At 42.6% G+C, this 22,615-nt stretch overlaps 1 protein-coding gene and 1 long non-coding RNA gene across 3 annotated transcripts in view; one reads left to right on the forward strand and one right to left on the reverse strand.

Annotated features, from left to right (window-relative positions):
- Positions 1-22,615, reverse strand: part of LOC116095031 — a 74,111-nt gene that overhangs the window by 41,458 nt on the left and 10,038 nt on the right. Inside the window, exons 2-3 of one of the 2 annotated variants that reach the window (XR_004120407.1) lie at positions 11,778-12,182; positions 10,065-10,523 (exon numbers count right to left, since the gene is read on the reverse strand). This is a non-coding gene — a long non-coding RNA (uncharacterized LOC116095031). Of the gene's footprint in view, positions 1-10,064; positions 10,524-11,777; positions 12,183-22,615 lie in introns of those variants that run through there. The other variant, XR_004120408.1, reaches the window with a different exon arrangement.
- Eif5a2 (eukaryotic translation initiation factor 5A2) lies at positions 518-20,443 on the forward strand. The gene is made up of 5 exons (XM_031376487.1): positions 518-683; positions 1,339-1,509; positions 2,036-2,140; positions 14,725-14,856; positions 15,396-20,443. The coding sequence occupies exons 2-5, from the start codon at positions 1,345-1,347 to the stop codon at positions 15,453-15,455; spliced, it is 462 nt and encodes a 153-aa protein (XP_031232347.1). The 5' UTR covers positions 518-683; positions 1,339-1,344; the 3' UTR covers positions 15,456-20,443.

Genomic DNA, 22,615 nt, shown 5'->3' on the forward strand with positions numbered 1-22,615 from the left:
CCTGGAAACACTGCTGACTCTCCAGTCTTCACCAGCACCTCACCCTAGGGTGCCTGGAGTCCTCTGAGGATCAACAATGCCGAGTCATGAAATAGCAAAGCGCACCTAGCACTCTTCGAGCTCCAAGCATTGGCTTCTAGCCCCCAAGGCTTGAATCAAAGTTCCACTCCACCGACACTCAGGACTCTTGCAAACTCAGCAGGACTTGAGAGTTTGAAGACAGTGACAGCATCCATGCACCTGCGTGCTAGGGCTCAGAGCAAGCTACCCGGTCCTAATGGTCGTCCCCAAGGTCAGCCGGGCCCCGAACTGAAGAGGAGGATGCATCCCGCCCCGGGAACACAGCGAAGCTTCAAACAGTCGACTGCAGGCAGCTCCGCACGCCGGAAGTGCATTAATCCGCAGCACGTGGGGTTGCCAGGGCGAGCTTCACGTGACGGGGCGGGAACTCGGGAAGCTTCGAGCCAATGGCAGGTCGGGAGGCGGGGCCTGCGGAGCGCCACGGCCTATCCCGGAAGTGTGGCCGCGGCGGGGCGGGCCCGGGCGGGGCGGGCCGGGGCGGGGAGCCGGGTGTGGGAAGCGTGGCGGCCCCGCCCCGTCTCCTGGACCAGCCGCGGCCGCCAGCGCCGCCGCAGCCGCAGGGACCGGCGGACGCAGCAAAGGCGTGTGGTGCGGGACGGAAGGTGAAGACCTGGGGCCGGGCCGGCGGGGCGGGGGGTTGCAGCCGGTGATGCTGGGGGGGTCCGGGTGATGGGAGGAGCCGAGATGCTTGGGAAGTAGAGGGCGGGCAAGCGCGGGACCGCCGGAGCTAGGGCCCTTCGCCGCTGGGCCGAACCGGGATGCCAGGGCGGCGCCGCTGCGGGTCCTAGGCGCTCTGAGGGCCAGGTGCAGCCGGCCGGGTGCTCGGGTCCCAGTCTTTCCCGAACCTGCGGCCTGGCTGATGCCTTGGCGGTGGGGATGGGGCAGAGGGAGGCGCCGGGGCCCCGCATCCCGGCGCAGGAAGGTCGTGGGCACTTCTTGCAGTGGGGTGGTGGGGACTGGACCTGCCGGCCCGGCGCTGGTGTCGCCTTCACTCTCCGGCGAGCTCTTCTGCGGGTTCCCTCCCCACCTCCCACCAAGGTCTGGAAAAGTTTTCAGAGGCCTGAATGGCAAAGTATACACCACTCAGAGCGGGGTGTCCTATAAATGCAAAAATAACGGGCTAGTGATGCTCGGCTCGTTACCTGTTCTTCACAATGAGGCATAACCTCGCCTGCCCGCCCGTTATTAAAAAGCAAACAAACTTTTCGCATAGTTCCCTCAGAAAAAAAAAAAAAAACCAACCACACATCTCCCCAGCCCACCATGGCAGACGAAATTGATTTCACTACTGGAGATGCAGGGGCTTCCAGCACTTATCCGATGCAGTGCTCAGCCCTGCGCAAAAACGGCTTCGTGGTGCTCAAAGGGCGACCATGCAAAATCGTGGAGATGTCAACATCGAAGACTGGGAAGCATGGTCATGCCAAGGTAGGCCCTTCCAAGTCATTCTTTGGCTTCACCGATAAGATCACTTGTATTCCATTCTACATCATGAGGTTTCTGTATTTAAAATACCTTTTTTTTTTTCTTTCCTCAGTCTCTTGAATGATCAGGCATTACTCTCAATAAAGCCCCTCCTTTAATCGGGCCCTTAGAATGTCTCGTTAACTGGAAACTAAAACTCTTTTGAATCCTGGTGGTCTAAAACATCTTGTTTAGTGGAAACAAGCCTGTTCTTATAATTCTAAGCGACTTGGTTTTCACTTTCTGGGGACTCTTGTTAATGGAAGTGCTGAAGTATGCAGTGTGTTGAGTTTTGATGCCATGACACTGTTCAGGGTTTGGGTACTTAACCGGATCTCACCTCTGTGCCACTGTAACTTTTTTAAAGAAAGTAAAGATGACCTTGGAAGCGGTGAAAGGATCCATGACAGTCAGTGTTGGGATCGTGCTCCTGTGTAGGGAGTGACTTAGACGACAGAGATGAAACATGCTTCCTGTTGTTCTCTGTCAGGTGCACCTTGTTGGAATTGACATTTTCACTGGCAAAAAATATGAAGACATTTGTCCCTCTACTCACAACATGGATGTTCCAAATATTAAGAGAAATGATTATCAAGTAAGTACTGATTTCCTTAACAGTGCTTCCGAGTTGTATAAACACCCTCTTTAGTAGTTTGACAAGACTTGAGAGTAGTTCTAGAGAGTATATTCCAGGATATACCAGTTACTAGACTCCACTTGTCTTATAGATTAGAGGAATAGCGTTTTGTTTTATTCTGTTTTTGATATTCTATGCCTCTTTTTTGTTGTGAAATAGGGGATCATATATCTCAGGCTGGCCTTGAACTCACTATTCAAGGATGATCTTGAGTTTCTGACCCTCCTGCCTCTACCTGTGAGTGCTGAGATTATAGGGTTGCATCTTCACGCCTGGCTATCCTGTGCTGGAGGTCAAACCCAGGGCTTTGTGCAAGCTTTAGGCAAGATACAGTTGTGCTGTATCTCCAGCCTCTATTCCTGCATCCTAAAAATGCTGTATTGGACCAGTGAGATGGCTTGGTTAGGCACTTTCTGTGAAGCCTGACTCTGGAGCTCAGTTCCGGAAGGAGAGAAGTGTGAGCTGGGAAACACACATACCCTCATGCATGCATTCCCTAGATAAGTAAAAGAAGTAAACATTTTAAAGGTGGTATCCAGAGGCAGGAGAATCAGAAAGAAGGTTGGTATCAACTGCATTTACTCAATGACTTCCTTTTATACTATCCATGTATAAACATATTTTCCTAGTTTTAATTTGGTGAGTAGTTATATATTTTCACAGTGCCACTATGAGTGTTTTCTGTATTGAGTCTGTACACATTTAGAATATTTTGATAGTTATATCAAACACCAAAGGAAGTGACATTAGGAGTGGAGTATATCTGGGTTTGGATCTGGTCCCGGCACTCTCTAGCTAGATGGCCTTTCACTGAGTGTGTGCCTTCTCTGAACCTCTACCTTGCCCTCCACAAGCCAGGGTAGCATTCGGGTTGTATGATCGAGGGTGCGCTCCTAAGTAGCTGTGCATAACAGCAAGCACTTTTGTTCTGCTTCACATTCCCTATGTCGGAATCCTGCTTTGATTCTTCTTAGCTAGAGATGTTGTACATAGTAGGTGCTCAGTCAGCATTAGTTAAACAAATACACCTGTATTCAGTGTAGCAGTGTGTAAGATTAACAGATCGGATTAAGGCTAAGTATAGACTCTACGTTGGCCGAAGTGGGTTTCTTTTCCCATTCTTCTTTGTGAGCTCTTTGACTTCTCAGCATTCGTTATATGTAGTAGTTTCTAGTCTATGCTTCTCCCTGTTGGATGCTTTCAGCAGGCTACACCAGCAGTTCACGCAATATCACCAAATTAACAGACCATTGATTGAAGCTTAAAATTTAACACCAGAGGACTAACTTGGTTTGGTTTTTATTGGGGTATTTAGTAAGGAGTATTGAGCCTACTCCTCAACTCCCATGCAAAGGTGAAGCACAGAAAGTCTATAACAATGCCAAGCCACATATTAGCCTCGGGCAAAAGGGCAATTAGTAATTGTGTTCCTGTCTCCATCTCAGGTTTTTTGTTTTGTTTTGTTTTGTTTTTTGTCATTTGAGTTTTGCGTTCTCAACTTTAAATTTTCCTTGAGGTATTCTGTGGTTGAGGTGTTTGGGTGCCTCCTCAAGCATGCACACAAGAAGGTACCTCGCTTAGACCCTAGTCCCACCTCTAGAGTCCACGTGGCAGAGTAGGTAGCCAAGGGTGGTGTCCGTCAGGTCCCTGGATCTCTCTCTGCTTTGGTCTCTGCTTTGGGACTTACTATGGTGTGGCCTCAGTTGGCACATTATTTGACCTCTTTTGATTTCTTTCACTTCATACAATTGGGAAGTGAAACCAAACCTCTCGCAGGTTTGTCCCGCGGTGCAGTGGGTACCTTGGGCATTGGACAGACTCGGCTTCCCTGTTATAAACTTGCCGTCAGATACTTATCTCGGGTCACTCATTTAGAAACGTAAGTTCTGCGAGCTTTCTAGCTTATTTACTATGCTCTGGTGATCTTCATTCTTCTATCCGTGTGCCTTTGTCAGAGTCCCTGCTTCTGTTATTATCTGGCCGTGTGCAGTTCCTTTGCATCTGCTGAATTCAATATTTTGAGTGCCGGTTTGGCCACCAGCCAAAGTGGACTGTAAACATCTATTCATTTTAATAATTTAAAAAAAAAATAAAAGAATTGGGAGAAAAATATGTTAATATTTGCAGATGTAATTTGTGTATTCTTAAAATAAGTTCAGGGTATAAGAAAGTATATCTCCTCACTCCTATTCCAAGATTGGCTCAGATTCAAATTACTAATTTTCATTAGTTTTCTCAAAAGAAGTTATAATTGTCTGGGGCTCTGTAGTGGTGGAAAATAGAAAATAATTCCAGACCCTTTGAGGGAGGTTCCCAATTTGTTAAATGTAGAAATGGCTTGCTTGGTTTCCTCTTTGGAATCATATTTTTTAAAAAATGTCTGCACTGCTGTACACTCTACTCTAAATTACTTATTTTCTGGATTTATTGCACTTTTATCTGTCATTTGAAGACCATTCCTCACAGGGAAAGCTACTTAGTACAGGAAATATAAAGTACACATTATAGATCTTCAGATGGTCAGTGAATTGCCAGAACTATGACTTTTAAATCCAAATTATACATTTATTTCACTTAGTATATTTGTGTGCCTGCATGTACACGCAGACATATGTGCACACATACACATGTGGAAACCACACACTGTATGTGTGCTTGTGTGTGTATGTGGGCACCCATGGGCACACACATGGAAAGGTCAGACACTTAGTGTATGTGTGTGCCTGCATGTACACACACATGTAGAGGTCCCATTTCCCAGGAGTTGGTTCTCACTCCTAGGGATGTAAGGCAGGAGAGTAGCCCCGTAGACAGGCACCATTACCCCCTGAGCCATCTTAGAGACTCCATGTTACAAGTTAAAATAGTATTACTAAAGAAAATATTGATGCCGTGATTTCCCTGTGCTTTAAAGCCTTTTTATCACTTTATGTGTTTATGAAATATCTCATATTCTTCATGGAACCATTCTTTCTCTGGTCATGGAAAACCACTAAACCAGAAGGGCCCAGTATTTTAGGGAGAAGCAGCAAATGTATTACAGGATTGTTAAGGACAACAGTTAAAAGGCCCTGTTAGGTTCCTAAGTCTGTGTGTTCTACTTACAGGAAAAAGAACAGCATGTAATATACTGTACCCTGTAATACAGAACCCTAGGCCCACAAACCATTACCCAGCAGGTACCATAAATGAGTCTTCAGGGTCAGTCATCCCAGTAGGCAAGCTGTTTGTAGAAGTGGAGTTCATGAACCATCGACTTCTCAGGGCAGCATCTCACTTTCCCTGTAGGCAAGTATTTTATTCAGAAAATACGAGGTGTTGTAACCGGGATGAGGCATGCTCTAAACCCTGGTGGGGTTTTAGCAGAAGCACCACGGGCAGGACAAAGCAAAGCCACGTGCAGACTGGGTCTGCTGCAAGCAGTGTAGCTTCCTGCTTCTGCAGTGCTAGCAGGTACTAGCTGTTCCCGCTGGGGAAAGCTGCCAAGTCAGGGACCCTGTATCATTCCTTTCTGTGAGGCTCTTAGTGCTCTGTCAGCCTTAGTGAGAGAAAGCTGTGTCAGTAAGCCTGTTGAGCTGTTGAGGCAGCAATAGCAAAAATTTGAATGTCATTCACTACCTTTTTATCTAATTGAGAGCCTCAGATAGAGAGATAGCTGGCACCCAGCACTGAACATCTGCTAACATTTGGAGAGGTCTGTGCACACACCACTGCCCTAGACCTCACTGACAATTTCTGTAGCTTGGTTTTCCAGCATCCTTGACTTTCCAACCCAGCTCTTGACTCTTTGCCCATATTCAGTAGAAATCCACACAGTACAAGTTTCCCCACCCCACCCCTCCATTTTTCATAGCTCTCTCAGAATGGGCTCCTATTACACATGGCCACTAGAAACCATTCTAAAGTTCTTGTTCTTACAGTCAACTAGTCAGGGCGAGTTCTCCATGAAGCCATTGGTATAAGTTCCATGGGAGAAGCGGTCAGTGTGGAAGAAAGCGTTCTCTGAGTCTGAGCCATTTTTCAAGCTGTTGGAGCGTTGGGACCCGCTCATGTCACCTCCTGTATGTTCCTTCTACATGTTCATGATATGTATTGTGCACACCCAGCGTACTGCCTTGCTGGATCAGATAATACCCCAGCTGATGTTGTCGTATTTATTTGAGTGATATAATAATGTTCAAGAATTCACTGTATCAGGGACCAGTAACTTCTGGAGGGAGATGAAGCATGCCAGGGGAGGAAGGCAAACGTTGACAGAAAGAAGTCTTATGGTGCATAGTGATGGCTGCTTGTTTTGGAATAGAATGTAAAGCCAAATTCAGAAGCTAGGGCTCGGGAAGCACTCGTAGTGATATTCTTCCCCTGTGGTCTTTAGTATATTAATAATAAAAACACAGGACAAGGGAAAAAAAACACACTTCCCATAATCCCTGTCTCCATGCTCTTCTTATTTTGAGCACACCATGGGCAGGACCTGGAGCCTACTCGCCCCTGCACCCTTCCTGTCATCCCTTCTTTCTCAGCCCACTGTGCCTCCCAGCGGTTAGTGGTTTCTGTGCTCCCACTTTCTACAATCCTGCATCCTTTTTTCCTATCTTACTGTTTCATCTTGTTAATTCCGCGTGTGTGTGTGTGTGTGTGTGTGTGTGTGTGTGTGTGTGTGCATGAGTATGAGTGCACACTCGTGCCATAGTAGGAATCAATTCTCCCTCCACCATGGGGTTTCTAAGAATTAAACAAGTCACCAGGCTTCTGTAACAAGCACTCCTACCTGCCAAACATTCTCACCAGCTATATTTTACTCTTTTTGTGAGAATTTCCTAAGTTTCAAAATCTATACACTTCAACCAGGTTTGATACAGTTAAGTCTTGCCTTATCTGTACACCACTCCTTTGAAAAACATTTTATTTATTCTTTGGTAATGTCATACACTAATGCAATGGAGTTAGATGACATCCACTCCTCCGATTATTCCTGGGCCCAGCCCTCCCACAGCTCCTCCCAAATTTACATCTATAGATAGATAGATAGATAGATAGATAGATAGATAGATAGATAGATAGATAGATAGTAGATAGATGATAGATAAATGAATGATAGGTAGGTAATAGGTATACAGATAATAGAAGATAGGTAGATAGATAAATGATAGATAGGTAAATAGATATCAACAATATTATGTATACCATTATGTTGGTGCTGCCATACGTACATGGCAAAGGGCACCATCCACAGGAGTGTGGGAAACCAGCCAAGGTCCACAGTGCTGAAGAAAACTGACTTTCTTTTCCCTAGTGGCCACCAGCTGGCTTCTCAGTTAGAAGTGGGGCCTTGGGCGTTTTTTTTTCCCTCTTTGTGCTGGAGTGTCAATGGCTTGATCGTGTGCAGACAACCAGAGCTGCTGTGAGTCCCTGGGTACAAGGCTCTTTATGCCCAGATGATGTTTCACACAGCAGTCATCCTAGATGGCTGTCTCTTACAGTCTTTTCGTCCTCTTTTGTAATGTTGCCTGGGCCTTACCCCAACTCTTCTTGTTATGTTTGTTTGTTTTTGAGATAGGATCTCATCAGGTACTAAGGTTGGCCTTGAACTCACAAACCTCTTGCTACCTCCCAGGTGCCAGGGTTAAAGGCTGTATCCCACATTCGGTATTTCATCATATATTCTCTTCCTCTTGGTTATTTTGAAGCAAAGCTCAGATACTTAGCATTTTACCTATATTTTATCATATACCTCTAAAGGCTGAAGACTGTGAACAAAGCCTAAAGCAGTTGGTAGTTCCTGGAGAGGATCCCACCGTCCTTACAGTCTGCTGGTTACTTCGTGTTGCTTTTGTGAGTGATATAGTTCCAGGTTCTGATTTACAGTGTAGTAAACTAATGCAGGGCCTGAATAAGGTCTACACAATGAAGTTTGTGTATAGGACTCATGAATCTGCAATTTCTCTCACATGCACTATGTTCTCTTCTCCCCTGCTCCCTCCACCCTGACACCTCTCCATTATCTCCCTGCAGTGTCTCAGTGAAGAGACTGGATTATTTTTTCTGTAGACTCGCGGGCGTCTAGATGTTGCTAACTGCATGTCCTCAACCATCTCCACGGTCCTCCTCTGTATCTCTAAGACAGAGTTCAGAGTCAGATTAGCGCTTGTTTCCTTCTTTGTGGTTGTTGTTTCATTAAGGTTACTCCACAGTTGAAGGTCTGTATACCAGTCAGGGATTAGGCAAATTAATCTTACTTTTCTTGGGTTTTGTTTTTGTTTGTGTTGTTTTTGTTTTGTTTTTGAGACAGGTTTTCTCTGTGTAGTCCTGGCTGTCCTGGAACTTTCTGTGTAGACCAGGAGGGCCTGAAACTCAGATCCAACCTCCCTCTGCCTCCTGGGTGATGGGATTAAGGGGTCAAAGGCATGCACCCTCTCAGAATCTTACTTTTTTCTGTAAGCACACATACCATTGTCTCACTGCACTAACTTAAAGGAAAGAGTGATTATGATCGGCACTCCATTGCTTTGAGAGGCAGACTGCTGCTATGGAACCTCATTGGTTGTTCTGTTTTTACCTACAGATCTGGGCTATATCTCCTGAGTGCATCCTCATGTATGTGTGTATACATACATACAAGGAAGCCAGGATAAATACTTCCCTCTGCCTTTCACTATCAGAGATTTTAATATTTAAGAAATTATTTATTTATGTATATATGTGTACATGTGCATACATGTGTGCACAGACATATACCATGATATAACGTTGAGATCAAGAAAACTTAAGGGAATTCTTTCTCCTACTATATAAATCTTAGACATTGAACTCAAACGTCAGCCTGGGCAGCAAGTTCCTTTACCCACTGAAGCATCTCACCCTCTCCTGTTAGCCGTTCGAAGATGACCTGTTCCCAGTACCCATAAAAATTGCTATTTTTTTATATTGCTATTTTGACCAATAAATTGCTATTTTACTATGAACTCAGGCAACAGCACATCTGAGTTTCAGTATATTATCTTTGTCATCTATATTGATTTTGGGGTTGTTTTGTTACTGGCCAATCGGAGCTTAGTCATGTTCATTCCTGGGTCCTTTGGAGTGTACCTAATTCATGGTCTTGATAGTTCTTCATACTCTAGTAAGCAGCTCGTTCCAGGTCCCTACTCTGGATGTGAAATCACCTGTTTTCCCAAGTATCCCCCCACTATTTTAGTAAGACCTTTCAGTAAAGAAAAGATTCTGCATTCTAGCACCGTGCTAATCAGGAGTCTGGAAAGGCTGTGAGGAAAGGTGGAATTTTGCACAAAATATACTTGAGAGTTAATGGTAACACCATTGGCTTCTTCCTTCTTTTTAAAGAGTAAGAGTTAATGGAGAGTTTTAGAGATGGGAGAGATAGGGAGACACAAGGAGAAGGAAGATGGAGGAAGAGAAATACGAACCAGCTCTTCATGGCTTTAAATAGCCACAGAAAAGGTGATTAGACTCTGGACACCTTCCAGAGTTCTGTGGATCAGATACGACAGAGGGAAACCCCCTGAAGAACTAGATTCAAGAGACTCAAACAGAAAGGACATGCTGAACTCACCTGCTTGAACTCCTGATCTCATGGGCTTTCAGCTGGATCCAGTCAGGACACAGACATTAGAGACTACCCTACCCCACCCTCAAGATATCTCAGCACCCATATTCAGCAGGAAAAAGTTATGAAGAGTCATTGTCCCCATTCCCTGGGCTTGGGGGCTGGAAGTGGTTATTCTAAGGTTGTCTTTCTAGGGAATTTAGTAATGAGCAGACTTTAACAGGGTATAGCTAGAATTGATTGTATAGCCATAATCTCATTTGGTAGAAATCTTTATAATAGTTACTAAGTTGACATTATAATTTCTTACATTGGTACAGATTTTATTTTGATGCAGAATCAAGGTTTTCATTGGTTTACATTTCTTCTATTGATACAAATATTTTAAAAATACAGAACTTAGACCCAGTCTTTCTATAAATGCCATTACAAACTGATTTGAAAGGATTAAGCATATGAAATAAGGACCAGATAGCAAATTCTTGGCTCTGAGTCAATTGCTAGGTTACTTGCAAGATATTTTTGTGTAGAAATAGCTTAGAGTAGTTAATGGACAACAATCCAGATTACTTTACATAGATAGTTTTCAAAACTGTCAGAAATACACAGAAATGTGACATTTAATATCATTTATTCATTTGTTGTTGAGACACGCTGCTCCTGACAGCATTCCTTTTTGGATTCAAAGAAGAAAGTGAGCATCAATGGAGTTGCTCCAGTTGTAGTCTGACAGCCACTAGGCAAGAATTGCCTCAGTTCATCTACAGACCTGTACTGTTCATAAGAGAACACAAGTTACAGGATAGGACAGGTTAGTTCTGCCAAGACGGAATAAGCTAGTCCTTAATATTTCCTGTTTCAAAGCTCTGTCAGACATCCTGGGCCAGAAGGCTGAATGGAGAGTGAAGCTCCAACTCCTGGCATACAGGGTTGTATATGTAGGCAGCTGTCTCCACACCTTGTCTCATTCTGGAAGCTGTGTTAGGCTTCCTATATTTTCAGATAATATTGTTCTTGGAATTCTGACTAGATTGAAGACTAGTTATAGTCTCATAGCCAACTCAGGCTATTTAGCATTGGAAGAACATATTTGAGAGGATAGTTTTTAGATAGTATATAAGCTAAACTGGGACATAACATATATGAAGTGGTAAGCCCTTTAAAGTTAGGAGAGATAACTGAGTGTCCTATTTAATTGACAAAAATGATGGACTGGATGTTAGGTTCTTATCTAACTTATCTTATACTCTATAAAATACAAAATGGTAACAGTGGTGTTCAATTTATTTTTGAGAGGAAAGAGCCTTTTAACTGGACAAAAAAGGCAGAAATGTGGACTGCTGTCTATATGCAGGTGAGGGTAGGCACAAGGTAAGGCCTGGGGTTGGGCAGTGGATAAAAAGGCTGGTGACAGTTTTAGAGACAGAAGAGTTAGGGGGACACAAGGAGAAGTAAGGAAGATGGAGGAAGAGAAAGGCAAACCAGATCTGTGTGGCTTTAAATAGCCATAGGGATGGCTACTTACAGGACAGTTTGTTCAATCTAGGTGGGCAGCTTATATCCATATCTATTGCTTCTGAGTTCATTGTGTGGGCATTTTGTGGGTTGGGAATTTACTGATACAAATCTGACTGATAAATTGAAAAAAAAAAAGAGTTATATTTAGACTATAAAGATCTTGTAGATACCACCCTAGTAGCCAGTTGGTCAGAGTTAGTGTCACTATTAGTGGTATAGATACATTTCCCTCCTGGTGTAGTTGGTACTCTGAAGATACATCACTTAGATAGTATTTCTTCCAAAAGGCACATTACATGAATTATAAGGCAACAAGGCAGCTCTAGCCTGAGAGACATCTTGTAAACCAAATGAGTGTAGATGCCTTGAAAGACAGGGTGATCAGACTGCTCCATGTAAAAGAAAACACAGCCTGCATAACAGAGCAAGCCACAGGTGTCATCCAGGAGCAGATCAGAGCAGCTGGCACATTTGGAAATGGATAATAGATTAGTTTGAAGAGTTACTTACATAAGCATGTGTCCTCATTCTTGGGGTAACCACACTGTAGAATTTATATCTGAAAAATCGTGATCAGTGAACTGGTGCCGATCTGTGGCACTCCTCCTGCACGGTCTGCTGCCTTCTACCACTCTGGTTGGAGACATCAGGGCCCATGTCTCATTCCTTTTATGTGCACTAGCATTAGGTAGTCCAGATGAATGGCTTTTGCAAAGTCTCTTGGAATTGTAGACACACTGATGGTAGAGATCTGCTGTTTTCCTCCTTCCTGAAGTAAAAGAGTTGTGTGAAGGGGCTGGACACAGCTCAGAAGTTAAGAGCAGGGACAGCTATTCTGCAGGGCTCAAGTTCGATTCCCAACACACTGCTTGTCACTTCATCTCCAGAGGATCTAGGTACTTTGACCTCTGTGACCTGCACACGGATGCACACACAATTATACACAAATAGGAAAACTATTTTTTTGTTTTGTTTTTTGAGACAGTGTTGCTCTGTATAGCCCTGGCTGTCTTGGAACTCACTCTGTAGACCAGGCTGGCCTTGAACTCAGAAATCCACCTGCCTCTGTCTCCCAAGTGCGGGGATTAAAGGCGTGCGCCACCACAGCCCGGAAAACTAATTTTTTTAAGCATTATATCAAAAGTATGACTTCTGCAGGTTAGATTATGACTGGATTTGTTTCATCAATACCATGAGATAAGGTCATGTTAAGAGTATTTCACTACTACCCCTCCCTGAGAGTCTATAGATGGTCACTGGGCATTAGTAGAGGGAGAGACATTTTCTTCTGTCATATAGCCACTGAGAAGGTGCCCGGGCTCCTGTAAAAAACCTGTCACCCATGCTTCCATAAGCAACTCTAACGAAACTTACCAGGTCACCAAGAAATAAAGAAGACATAAAAATAGAATAGGCACTAATGGAGATCAGCTGCAGAGGAGATCAAGAGATGGCAGTGTGGGCAAATCAGTTTGGCAGTTCCTCCGGAAATTGGACATAGTACTACCTGAGGACCCAGCTATGACACTCCTGGGCATATACCCAGAAGATGCTCCAACATGTAATAAGGACACATGTTCCACTATGTTCATAGCAGCCTTATTTGTAATAGCCAGAAACTGGAAAGAACCCAGGTGTCTGTCAACAGAGGAATAAATACAGAAACTGTGGTACATTTACACAATAGAGTACTACTCAGCTATTAAAAACAATGAATTCATGAAATTCGTAGGCAAATGGATGGAACTAGAAATTATCATCCTGAGTGAGGTAACTCAATCATAAAAGAACACACATGGTATGCACTCACTGATAAGTGGATATTATCCCAGAAGCTCGGAATACCCAAGATACAATTCACAGACCAAATGAAGCTCAAGAAGAAGGAAGACCAAAGTGTGGATACTTCTGTCCTTCTTAGAATGGGGAGCAAAATAGCCATGGGAGGAGATACAGAGACAAAGTGTGGAGCAGAGACTGAAGGAAAGACCATCCAGAGACTGCCCCACCTGGGGATCCATCCATATACAGTCACCAAACCCAGACACTATTGTAGATGCCAACAAGTGCTTGCTGACAGGAGCCTGATATAGCTGTCTCATGGCTCTGCCAGTGCCTGACAAATACAGAAGTGGATGATGCTCTCAGCCAACCATTGGACTGAACACAGGGTCCCCTATAGAGGAGCTAGAAAAAGAACCAAAGTTGCTGAAGGAGCTTGTAGCCCCATAGGAAGAACAACAGTATGAACCAACCAGTACCCCCAGAGCTCCCAGGGACTAAACTACCAACCAAAGAGTACACATGGAGGGATCCATGGCTCCAGCCGCATATATAGCAGAGTATGGCCTTGTTGGACATCAGTGGGAGGAGATGCCCTTGGTGCCCCAGTGAAGGGGAATTCCAGGACAGGGAAGCAGGAATGGGTGGGTGGGTGAGCATGGGGAAGGGAGCTGGGATAGGGGGTTTTCAGAGGGGAAACCAGGAAAGGGGATAACATTTGAAATGTAAATAAAGAAAATATCTAATTAAAAAATATAGGGGCTGGAGAGATAGCTCAGCAGTTAAGAGAACTGACTGCTCTTCCAAAAATCCTGAGCTCAAATCCCAGCAACCACATGGTGGCTCACAACCATCTGTAATGAGATCTGATGCCCTCTTCTGGTGTGTCTGAAGACAGTTACAGTGTATTTACATATAATAGTAAATAGATCTTTAATATATATATATGTACATATATCATATACAAGTATGCATTTGTACATGTATGTGTGTTCCATGTATATAATATATATGGAAATGTTTTTAAAAATCTGTTAGCAGTGGCCTGACGACCAAAAGTTTCTACTGCAGTTTGCTCGTAACCAAATGATAAAATGCATCATTTTAATAGTGAAAAACTAATTTATGCCCACTAACAGGAAATTTGCTCACACATATTCATGCACATGTGTGGTGGTAAGAGGAAGATAGGTCTATATTTTCTGATTTGGAAAGTTTCTACAGCATTTAAAAACTTACTGAAATATATGATTTTTCTTAAGAATAGCTCTGTGTGTGTCCTGTATGTGATATAAATACCTTGGCAATGTGGAGAGTGAGGAGGCTGGTCCTGGCAAGTAAGTTACACATCTCTGCTAGGTGTAACCCACACGCCTGCATTTTCCTGTTCATTTGGGGTTTTGTTTATTTTGTTTTGTTTGTTTGGTTGGTTGGTTAAAACAGAGTCTATTTAGTTCTGGCTTTCTTAGAGATTGCAGTGTAAACCAGGCTAGCCTCTGCATCCCTAATGCTAGTACTAAAGGCTTAAGCTGTGTTAGCATTTTTAAATGCCACCAATCTGTTAATGTATTGCTTTGTTGTTATCCAACTAATGTGTGTTGCAGTTGAGCTGTGTAAACATCAAAACAGGGTGGATGTGGTCTAATCAGTATGCACCTATAATTTCTTCTAATAGCTCATATGCATTCAGGATGGCTACCTTTCCCTGCTGACAGAAACTGGCGAAGTCCGTGAGGATCTTAAGCTGCCAGAAGGTGAACTGGGCAAAGAGATAGAAGGGAAATACAATGCAGGTGAAGATGTGCAGGTAAGGCCCGCGGCAGGCTGTGTGTGTGAATGACTACATAAACCTCAGCTCTGAACCCATTAGCATGGAAGAGTGCGCAGGCTTCAGCTTCCCCGTGCGCCTCTGCTGTGAGGGGTTCTCTCTGTGCCTTGCTGGATGTGTGCTTGGTCATCTTCAATAAGAGGAGTCTTTGTCTCTTCACATGCACAAACACAATACTACATACATTTCAAAGACTGTGAATGCAACTTCCAACCGCTGCTGAAATGTTGAAAGGACCTCCACACTCTTAAAGACCTGTGACCAGAGAAAGCATCGAGTTTGGGAGGTGCTGTCGGTTGGTTGGTTTCTTTTCTTTCTGGATTGACAGGGAACTCCATATTGCTTTGGAGATCCACCTATGAGTTTAAGAAATAGGGAGGCAGATGGGGAGAAGAATTTCTGTGGGTTACACCTTTCCCAATTCAACATGAAAGGTCCACAGGTATGCGGTGTTTAGTGAGCACATCTTTCCTGTCTATGACCTCCTGACTAACTCTGCCTGCCCTTTCCCCTTCTAGGTGTCTGTCATGTGCGCCATGAGTGAAGAATATGCTGTAGCCATAAAGCCCTGCAAATAGACAGGACCGTCAGCACACGCAGGTCCCTTGGTCTGGATCTAGTTGTCCCAAAGCTATGGCCTTCATAAGAAACCTCATGTTTGTTGTTATGTTTTTATTGTTTTTAAAATGTGCTGGCTTAGGTTTGCAGGCAGTTAGTAAGTTTAAACAAATATACCAAAATGTGTAATTTTATAAGTATCTTTCCTATAACACTCCTGTGGTTTTCATCATGTGACCATAAGAAACAAATACAACAGTTTCAGTAAATGTCACTTGTCTGAGCAAATCACTCTAGAACTTAAGTGGTTAAAAACCAGGGTTTTAAATCAGCAACATAGCATCTAGGCGAATGAAAGTATCATGCTTTTCAGTTGAATTGCTTTGTGCTGATTTCAGACTTAATGTCTAGAATTCTTAGATTATAAAATGGACTGTGTGGCAAACATACATCTTGAAACTAACCTCTTGTTATCAAACAGTGTCATTCTCTTGGTGGTCAGGTGTCCCGTGTTTGTCTGGGCTAGACTGGTGATGACAGACCTACATAGTAGTTTTGGTTGACGGAGGGAACAGAACTGCTGAGTGAGTCTGAGCAAGTCCACCACGCAGTGAAGATCCACAGGGACAGAGGCAGAGTGGGGGAGCGCTGTAGCTTTTACCCAAGACCTTCTAATCAGCACACAAAGTAAAGGAGCTCTGGCTATATTCTGGCTTTTGGCTATATCCCCAACCTCTGCCTCAGCACAGGAGTGACCTCTGCAGAGAAGCTCACGACTTCCAGCCATAATGCCTGAGTGGTCATGATGGGTAATCCAGCCCTCCCAGCAATTTTTTAAGTAATTGGTTTTTTGACATTAGACGAAAATTAGGAATTTTAAAGTTGCTTTGGAATTCTTGACTTTAAGTTGATTTGTTAAATATATGTACACTTTTCTCAAGTGTAATAATAGGAGTAAGTCATGGGAGAAAGGTTACCTTATTTGAAAATTATTTTAAGTGTGTATATACTTTTATTCTCTTGTGACTTAATTCTATTACTGATGTAAAATACAACTAGGAAAGGATTCTGTGACCTGGATTATTTTACTGCGTTGTAGGTATTGCCCCTCCATTTAGACTTCTGGATCGTATGTAAATTGTGTCTTAAATTGTAGACATAGTTGTGGACTTGTGAGGAACAGACAGAATCACAATCATGGCATTGGAGGGCAGCTTAGAGCAGAATCCCTCTCAGTAACACCTTGATTCTCTGATGCTGGCTCTCAGGTCCCGTTTCTCATGCCTAAACCCTTTGTTCCCATCTAGAAAAACTGTGTGACAATGTAACTCATCTAATCAGCAATTTGAAATGGCATTACAAATGGAAGATCCCAAGATTTTGGTTCCTTAATTTGTATGCAGTTTTAAATCTTGTCTTGTTATCAAAAAGTTTCACTCTCTTTTTGATAGCAAGAAAACCAATCCAGAGATACCAGAAGAGAAGTGCCAGGAAGGATGTCTAAAGCACAAGAATATTGAAGTTGTAGCCAGTTGACTTTAGTGTGACCCTTTAGCTTTTGCCGATGCAAAGCACAATTAGGAATTAGGCTGAATTTTCCCCAGGTATCTGCTCTATGCTGCTTTAGATTTCTGCTGTTGGGATGGGTTTCTTGGTGGGACTGATAGACAGGTTACCCACAGGAAGTCCAGGAAGTTATTTCTCTCTACTGTCTTCTGGTCACTGTCTGGTCAATAAGCAGCCACACTGGTGTTTTGATTTCATATTTCTTCAAGAGTAGCATGCCCTTATCCTTCCTAACTTATCAAATTTCACATGCATCTCTATTTTTCATTGTACTGTATGCATATAAATTAGAGCAGTGTACCTCTAGCTCCGTACCTTGAATGGCAAAAACTACTTAGGCCTAAGTATTTCATTTTAAATAATATGTAAGTGTACATACTCTAACATGTAACTATAGATTTCAAAGATACAGGACTGTTTATTTCCACATAAGTCAGTAGATGTTTCTCTTAAAGCAAAATATTTCATTTAGTAAAGCTTTATAAATTATATTAAGGGGAAGCAGGGAACATGTATTTTTTAACAGAAAACAGAAATTACTTCTTTTGACAACAGTTGATTCCTAGTCTTTGTTGTACTTGTAGCAGATCTCCAGCTCCGCAGGCGCCATGTTGAAAATGGAGATCGTTCAGACGTCACCACGCATCTGCGTCTATACACATTTCTTTCTTCCTTTGCCATTTAGACAGTGCTAACAGCTTGAGCATTTTTGTTCTAGAAGAGCAGCTTAATTTCTACTGTGAAGATTTTGCCTTGCTGGTACAATTGTGTGCCCTGTGACCTAGGTCAGACCCTTTTGGCTCTGACCTGGCCTTTGCATCCTTGATGCCCACTGAGGGGCTGCCAGTCACTTAAAGTGGTTACCAAGGTCTTGACTCTGTTCCCCTCCATAGTACAGATTTCTATAACAGCGCTTTATATCAGTGACCAAAACACTCGCACCTAGACGTGATATCTTTACAAGAACATGCTGTGATGCAAATGTTTAGAAAACTTGGGGACACATGCTTTTCATTAGCGCACAGTGAGTGTGTGTATAAATACACATAGCTTTGTTCATTTCTCAAGTCCTTCCAACTACTACATGTACTGTAGTCTGGTAGTGCCTCAAAAGTTGGTTTGATTTTCATTGTTTTTAATTTATAAGTTTTCCAGAATTTGTTTTGTATTTTTAAGGCTATTCAATTAGATTATGTCTAGTTGAGCTGAAATTCAAACGCACTGTTCTCAGGGCTGTTTCTGCTAGGAGCTGACATGTCATTATTTTAAAGATAGCTGCCTACAAATATATTGCAAGTTTTTCCCAAGTCGTAATACTATAATACATACTAATAAAATCCTTAGTATAAATATTTAAGCTATCTGGTAAGCATTTTTTAAACATTGGAGCATTAGTAGCAGCTGTACTGAAATCTTGCTGTAGTTTTTACTTTAGAGTAAACGCCCAGGGGTCTTACCTGGAACCCTGTCCTTGGTGGTGTATCTGACAGCATGCTTTTGGCACAGATGCAAAAGAGAGTTTTGGAGCTAGACTCGATGCAGTGGTTCTCAGACACGTTCAAGAACAGACAGGAAATTCCTAACTCTTTTGGGTATCATAAAATGTTTACATGCTGAATTCACACTTGCTAATGGAAATATGATGTCTATATAAGATCAAAGCTATTAAGGCATATTTCCATAAACTGTATGTTAACTGATGTGAACTTTTAAATCTTCTAATATTTAAGTATACTATTACATAGTTCTCAAGCCTTTTTTCTGTTGACATTTCGATGAATGAGAGGCAGCAAAGACTTTTTTTTTTTTTAAATCTATGGTAGACAAATCTTAAAATTGAATCTATTAACTTAAATCTATGAAATGTGTTCTCTGAATTGGACAAACAATGTTATTATTTGATTGTAGAGGGAACATTGGGACTTAGCTTACGGAGCACAGATGTTCTGTGGAAACAGATTTGAAGTCACTATGTAATTTAATTTTTCCATTAACCCAAACACCAACATAACTACCAAGTGAGGTCACGCACCTGGAAAGAGCTGTAACTATTTAATAAATATGTTTTCTTCTTGTGGAGGACACATCTTAGGACAGTGCACACAAGGTCATCCATCCTCTGCTATCAGCATACTTATTACCAAACTTGTCCGTCACTACTGTCCACACTTAAAACAGGCCTGGACCAATATTAGGGTAACAAGGGAGATTCTTTCATGCATATGACATTTTTAGAAACCATCTCTAGATGTTGGCGGGATTTGGTTCATCTTAGTTTGAAACTGTGCTTTTAAAAACACTGGATAATAAACTGTTCAGCAATGGCTGAAGAGCCTGTGAGATGTGGCTGTGCTTTCTTAAGCTGATCCTTATCATGGTTCATCTACAGATAGATACTCATCGTTATGACAAAGACTACTTCATACTACTAACTCTAAGCCATGATAAAAAATGACATTTCCCTATTCTCACGTACTCTTATCCCCTCCCTAGAAGAAAACGGATAAATGGACATTGTCTAATCCATTGGCACTTTGTTAGTATTATTTTTGTCTTAAATATAGGATACTAATCGAATTTACTTGCAAATGTTTTGTTAAAACTTGAAAATTGTAAGAACTGAACATTATAATTGTGCGTTTTACATTTTAAAAGTAAGTAAACTTTGAATGTTAAATCTCCAGCTATACTAAAATATCCTTATCAATGATAACATTTTGTTACCTTAAAATATATGTCTGTTAACTTCGTGTTATATTAAATGAAAATAAACTTAACAGTGCACAATTCTTACATGTGTATGTTCTCAAAATTTTTATACTACAAAATTATGTTCACTGCCTGGAGCTAGAAGGTCTTCCGTTTTTATTGCTTCATAGACGAGGCCCTCGCGCTCAGTGCACTGCCCTCATGGCTGACAATAGTCTTTTCTGATGTTGACTTCCAGGGTAGGGATGAACTTGCTCGCCAGGCATGGTAGTGCACAGGAAGTTGTGGCAGGAGGGTATTCCTAAGCTGAAGGCCAGTCTGAGCTGTGAAACAAAACTCTGACCCAAAAAATAGACTGTAGACTCAACAGAACCGTTGGACTCAAGTTCACAGCCTTCGTCACTGCACTGAGCCCCCACAGAAGCGACCGTTTATCACCTGTCACTCATGGAAGAAGTGCACACAGGACCGTCCTCTTCACTGCTGAACTATATGGACTATTGGTATTTTCTGGAAGAGGGGAAAAGTCATTGTTCCTACTTTGTGCACACTGCTGAGCCCACTAGACTCCAACTTAAACTGGCCCTGGTTAAACTCAGTCAAGCAACCTGAATGTAAGGAAAGGGGTAGGAAAGTTGGAAGGCAGGGTCATGGGACATGAGAGTGCTCAGTATGTGTTATGTGTATGTGTCACGTCCATCAGCTCATTCTCATTACAGACGCATGGATAAAACTAAGAAGGATGCTTTTGTTTGATCTTGAGGTTTTTGTTCATTTGTTTGGTTTTTGATATATGCTCTCCTCGTGTATCACAGAATGACCTTGAATTAGGTCCTCCTTCCTCCACGTTCTGAACGCTGGTATTATACTAGTCCCATATGTGGCCACTAATTGCTTAGAAGCCCCCATAAAATAGAAAATATCTTGCCATCTTCCTACCCACCCTCTCCATCATTCCAGAGACACTACTGGCGTCCCTACCTGGCCATCAGGGTTGCTATTCTCTCCACAGTGGCCTCCCGATGAGTCCTTGAAGTGACCCCTCCCTCACTGTTGGAACCACATGACCAGGTTCACTGTAAGTAGCTGTGTGCTTCAGTTCACCCACTTTGTCTGGCACTGTACGCCACAGCAGGTTACTACGTCAGTTATCACTGACCTGACTGTATGTCCATGATCATTATTATTAATAGCCTTAACCTTCCAGACATACAAACCAGAGTCACACAGTGAGAGAAATATCCACTTAGGCTCCCATCCTCTGGCCCCACACTCTGTTGTCATTTGCAGATACCAGGATCCCATTTCCCAGAAGTACATGGAAGAGAGGAGAAAGATGAGAAGGGTAGATTATGGATTGTGTGCCACTGTCTTATTCTCTCTCCGCTCCCTTGTTAAGCATCTAGATGAGGAGCCTTTGTAGAGTCACCTACATGTTAAGGGTATGCAGCCATACTCCCTGGGAAATTAAAACATCTATTCCCACAATACATTCAGCAGATGTTTGTGACTACAATCACTGAGTCGTGTCTCAGAAGGCCAACCTCCAAGGTCTTGGCCACCTCTTGGGACTTCTTTCTAAATGTAATCAAAATAATATTCTGACCATACCCAGAGATGATTGCCAGTGCTCAAGTAATCTGGATCCTGAGTCCAGGAGATCCCAAAAGGCTTGGCAGTCCTGGTTACCATCAGACCCCAACCCATTCTTGGTGGGAAAATGGCATATGCATAGTAATGTTCATAGTACATCAGTCTTTTTTTCTTCAATCGTGTGTACTTTCATTTAAATTATGGGTGCCACCATTTTCATTTATGTATAGGCACACACATCACTAACATCTTAGAGAAATAACCTTTCCTTCCAAATTATATGAAACTTTCATGCATAAAAATAATAATACTGAGATATTGAGAACACAAAGGAAGTACAAGGTTTTCTGTAGAGATTTTAAAATTAGGTAGAATAGAGGGCTCTGTTTCTAATCCTAATGCTCCTTAGTTTGAGGCAAGAGGATGGTGGGTACAAGGCCAGCCTGGGCTATGTAGCAAGATTCTTGTCTTTCACATGCAACTTGCATTGTGATACCAGTTCCAAGTGAAATTAAAAACAAAACTGGGAAAATAAAAGGAGTTTCTGTTTGAAAAATTTTGGAACATATACAATAAAAAGAAAGTCTGTACAGTTTTTCTCAAAGGTAATAAAGCATTATATTTCAGAATGTCTATAAAGTAGTACCAAGAAAATTCATAGCATTTCTCTCTATATCAGTGAAAATGGAAACGTGAACATGAGCAAGTTCATTTCTGAATCAAATAGCCAGCCAACAAACCAGCAGGAACGAAGGAGTTAGAGGAGTAGAGTAGTCCAGTTGAACTCCTAGTTTAAAAAAAAAAACAGTAGAAGGGGGGTGGGGGGGGGAGCAGGACAGATCTTTGTGAGTTCAAGGCCAGCCTCATCTACATAGCAAGTCCCAGGCTAGCCATAACTGTATGATGAGACTGTCTCAGAAAACAACAAAAGCTAACAAAGTAAACAAATCAGATAATTTAAAGGAAACAAAGGGATGGTGTGACAGCTCAGCAGGTAAAGGGTGCTTGTCACCAAGCCTAATGACCCGAGTCGGACCCTCAGACCCACAGGATGGAGGACTCAATCCACAGCTTGTCCTCTGTGTGCCTCGGCTATATGTGCAAATTCATAGATGGCAGCACAGAAACAGGAAGCAAGTAAACGTGATGGTTCTGCCTTTCCCCTCGGGCTGCCGGGTTCTGTGCTCTTAGAGACAATGTCTTCTTCAAACTCTGTCTTCTAATTGGTTGCTGGTACAGAGATACACAGTTGATTTTGCACACTAATTGTATATCCAACAATCTTGACAAACTCACATACCAGTTCTGACCA

The sequence above is a fragment of the Mastomys coucha genome, unplaced genomic scaffold (assembly GCF_008632895.1).
Source record: "Mastomys coucha isolate ucsf_1 unplaced genomic scaffold, UCSF_Mcou_1 pScaffold17, whole genome shotgun sequence".
NCBI lineage: Eukaryota > Metazoa > Chordata > Mammalia > Rodentia > Muridae > Mastomys > Mastomys coucha.

Coding starts and splice junctions, on each gene's coding strand:
- Eif5a2 (XM_031376487.1), top strand. CDS start 1,345: ATGGCAGACGAAATTGATTTCACTACTGGAGATGCAGGGGCTTCCAGC. Junction 1,510..2,035: donor GGAAGCATGGTCATGCCAAG/GTAGGCCCTTCC, acceptor GTTCTCTGTCAG/GTGCACCTTGTTGGAATTGA. Junction 2,141..14,724: donor TTAAGAGAAATGATTATCAA/GTAAGTACTGAT, acceptor TTCTTCTAATAG/CTCATATGCATTCAGGATGG.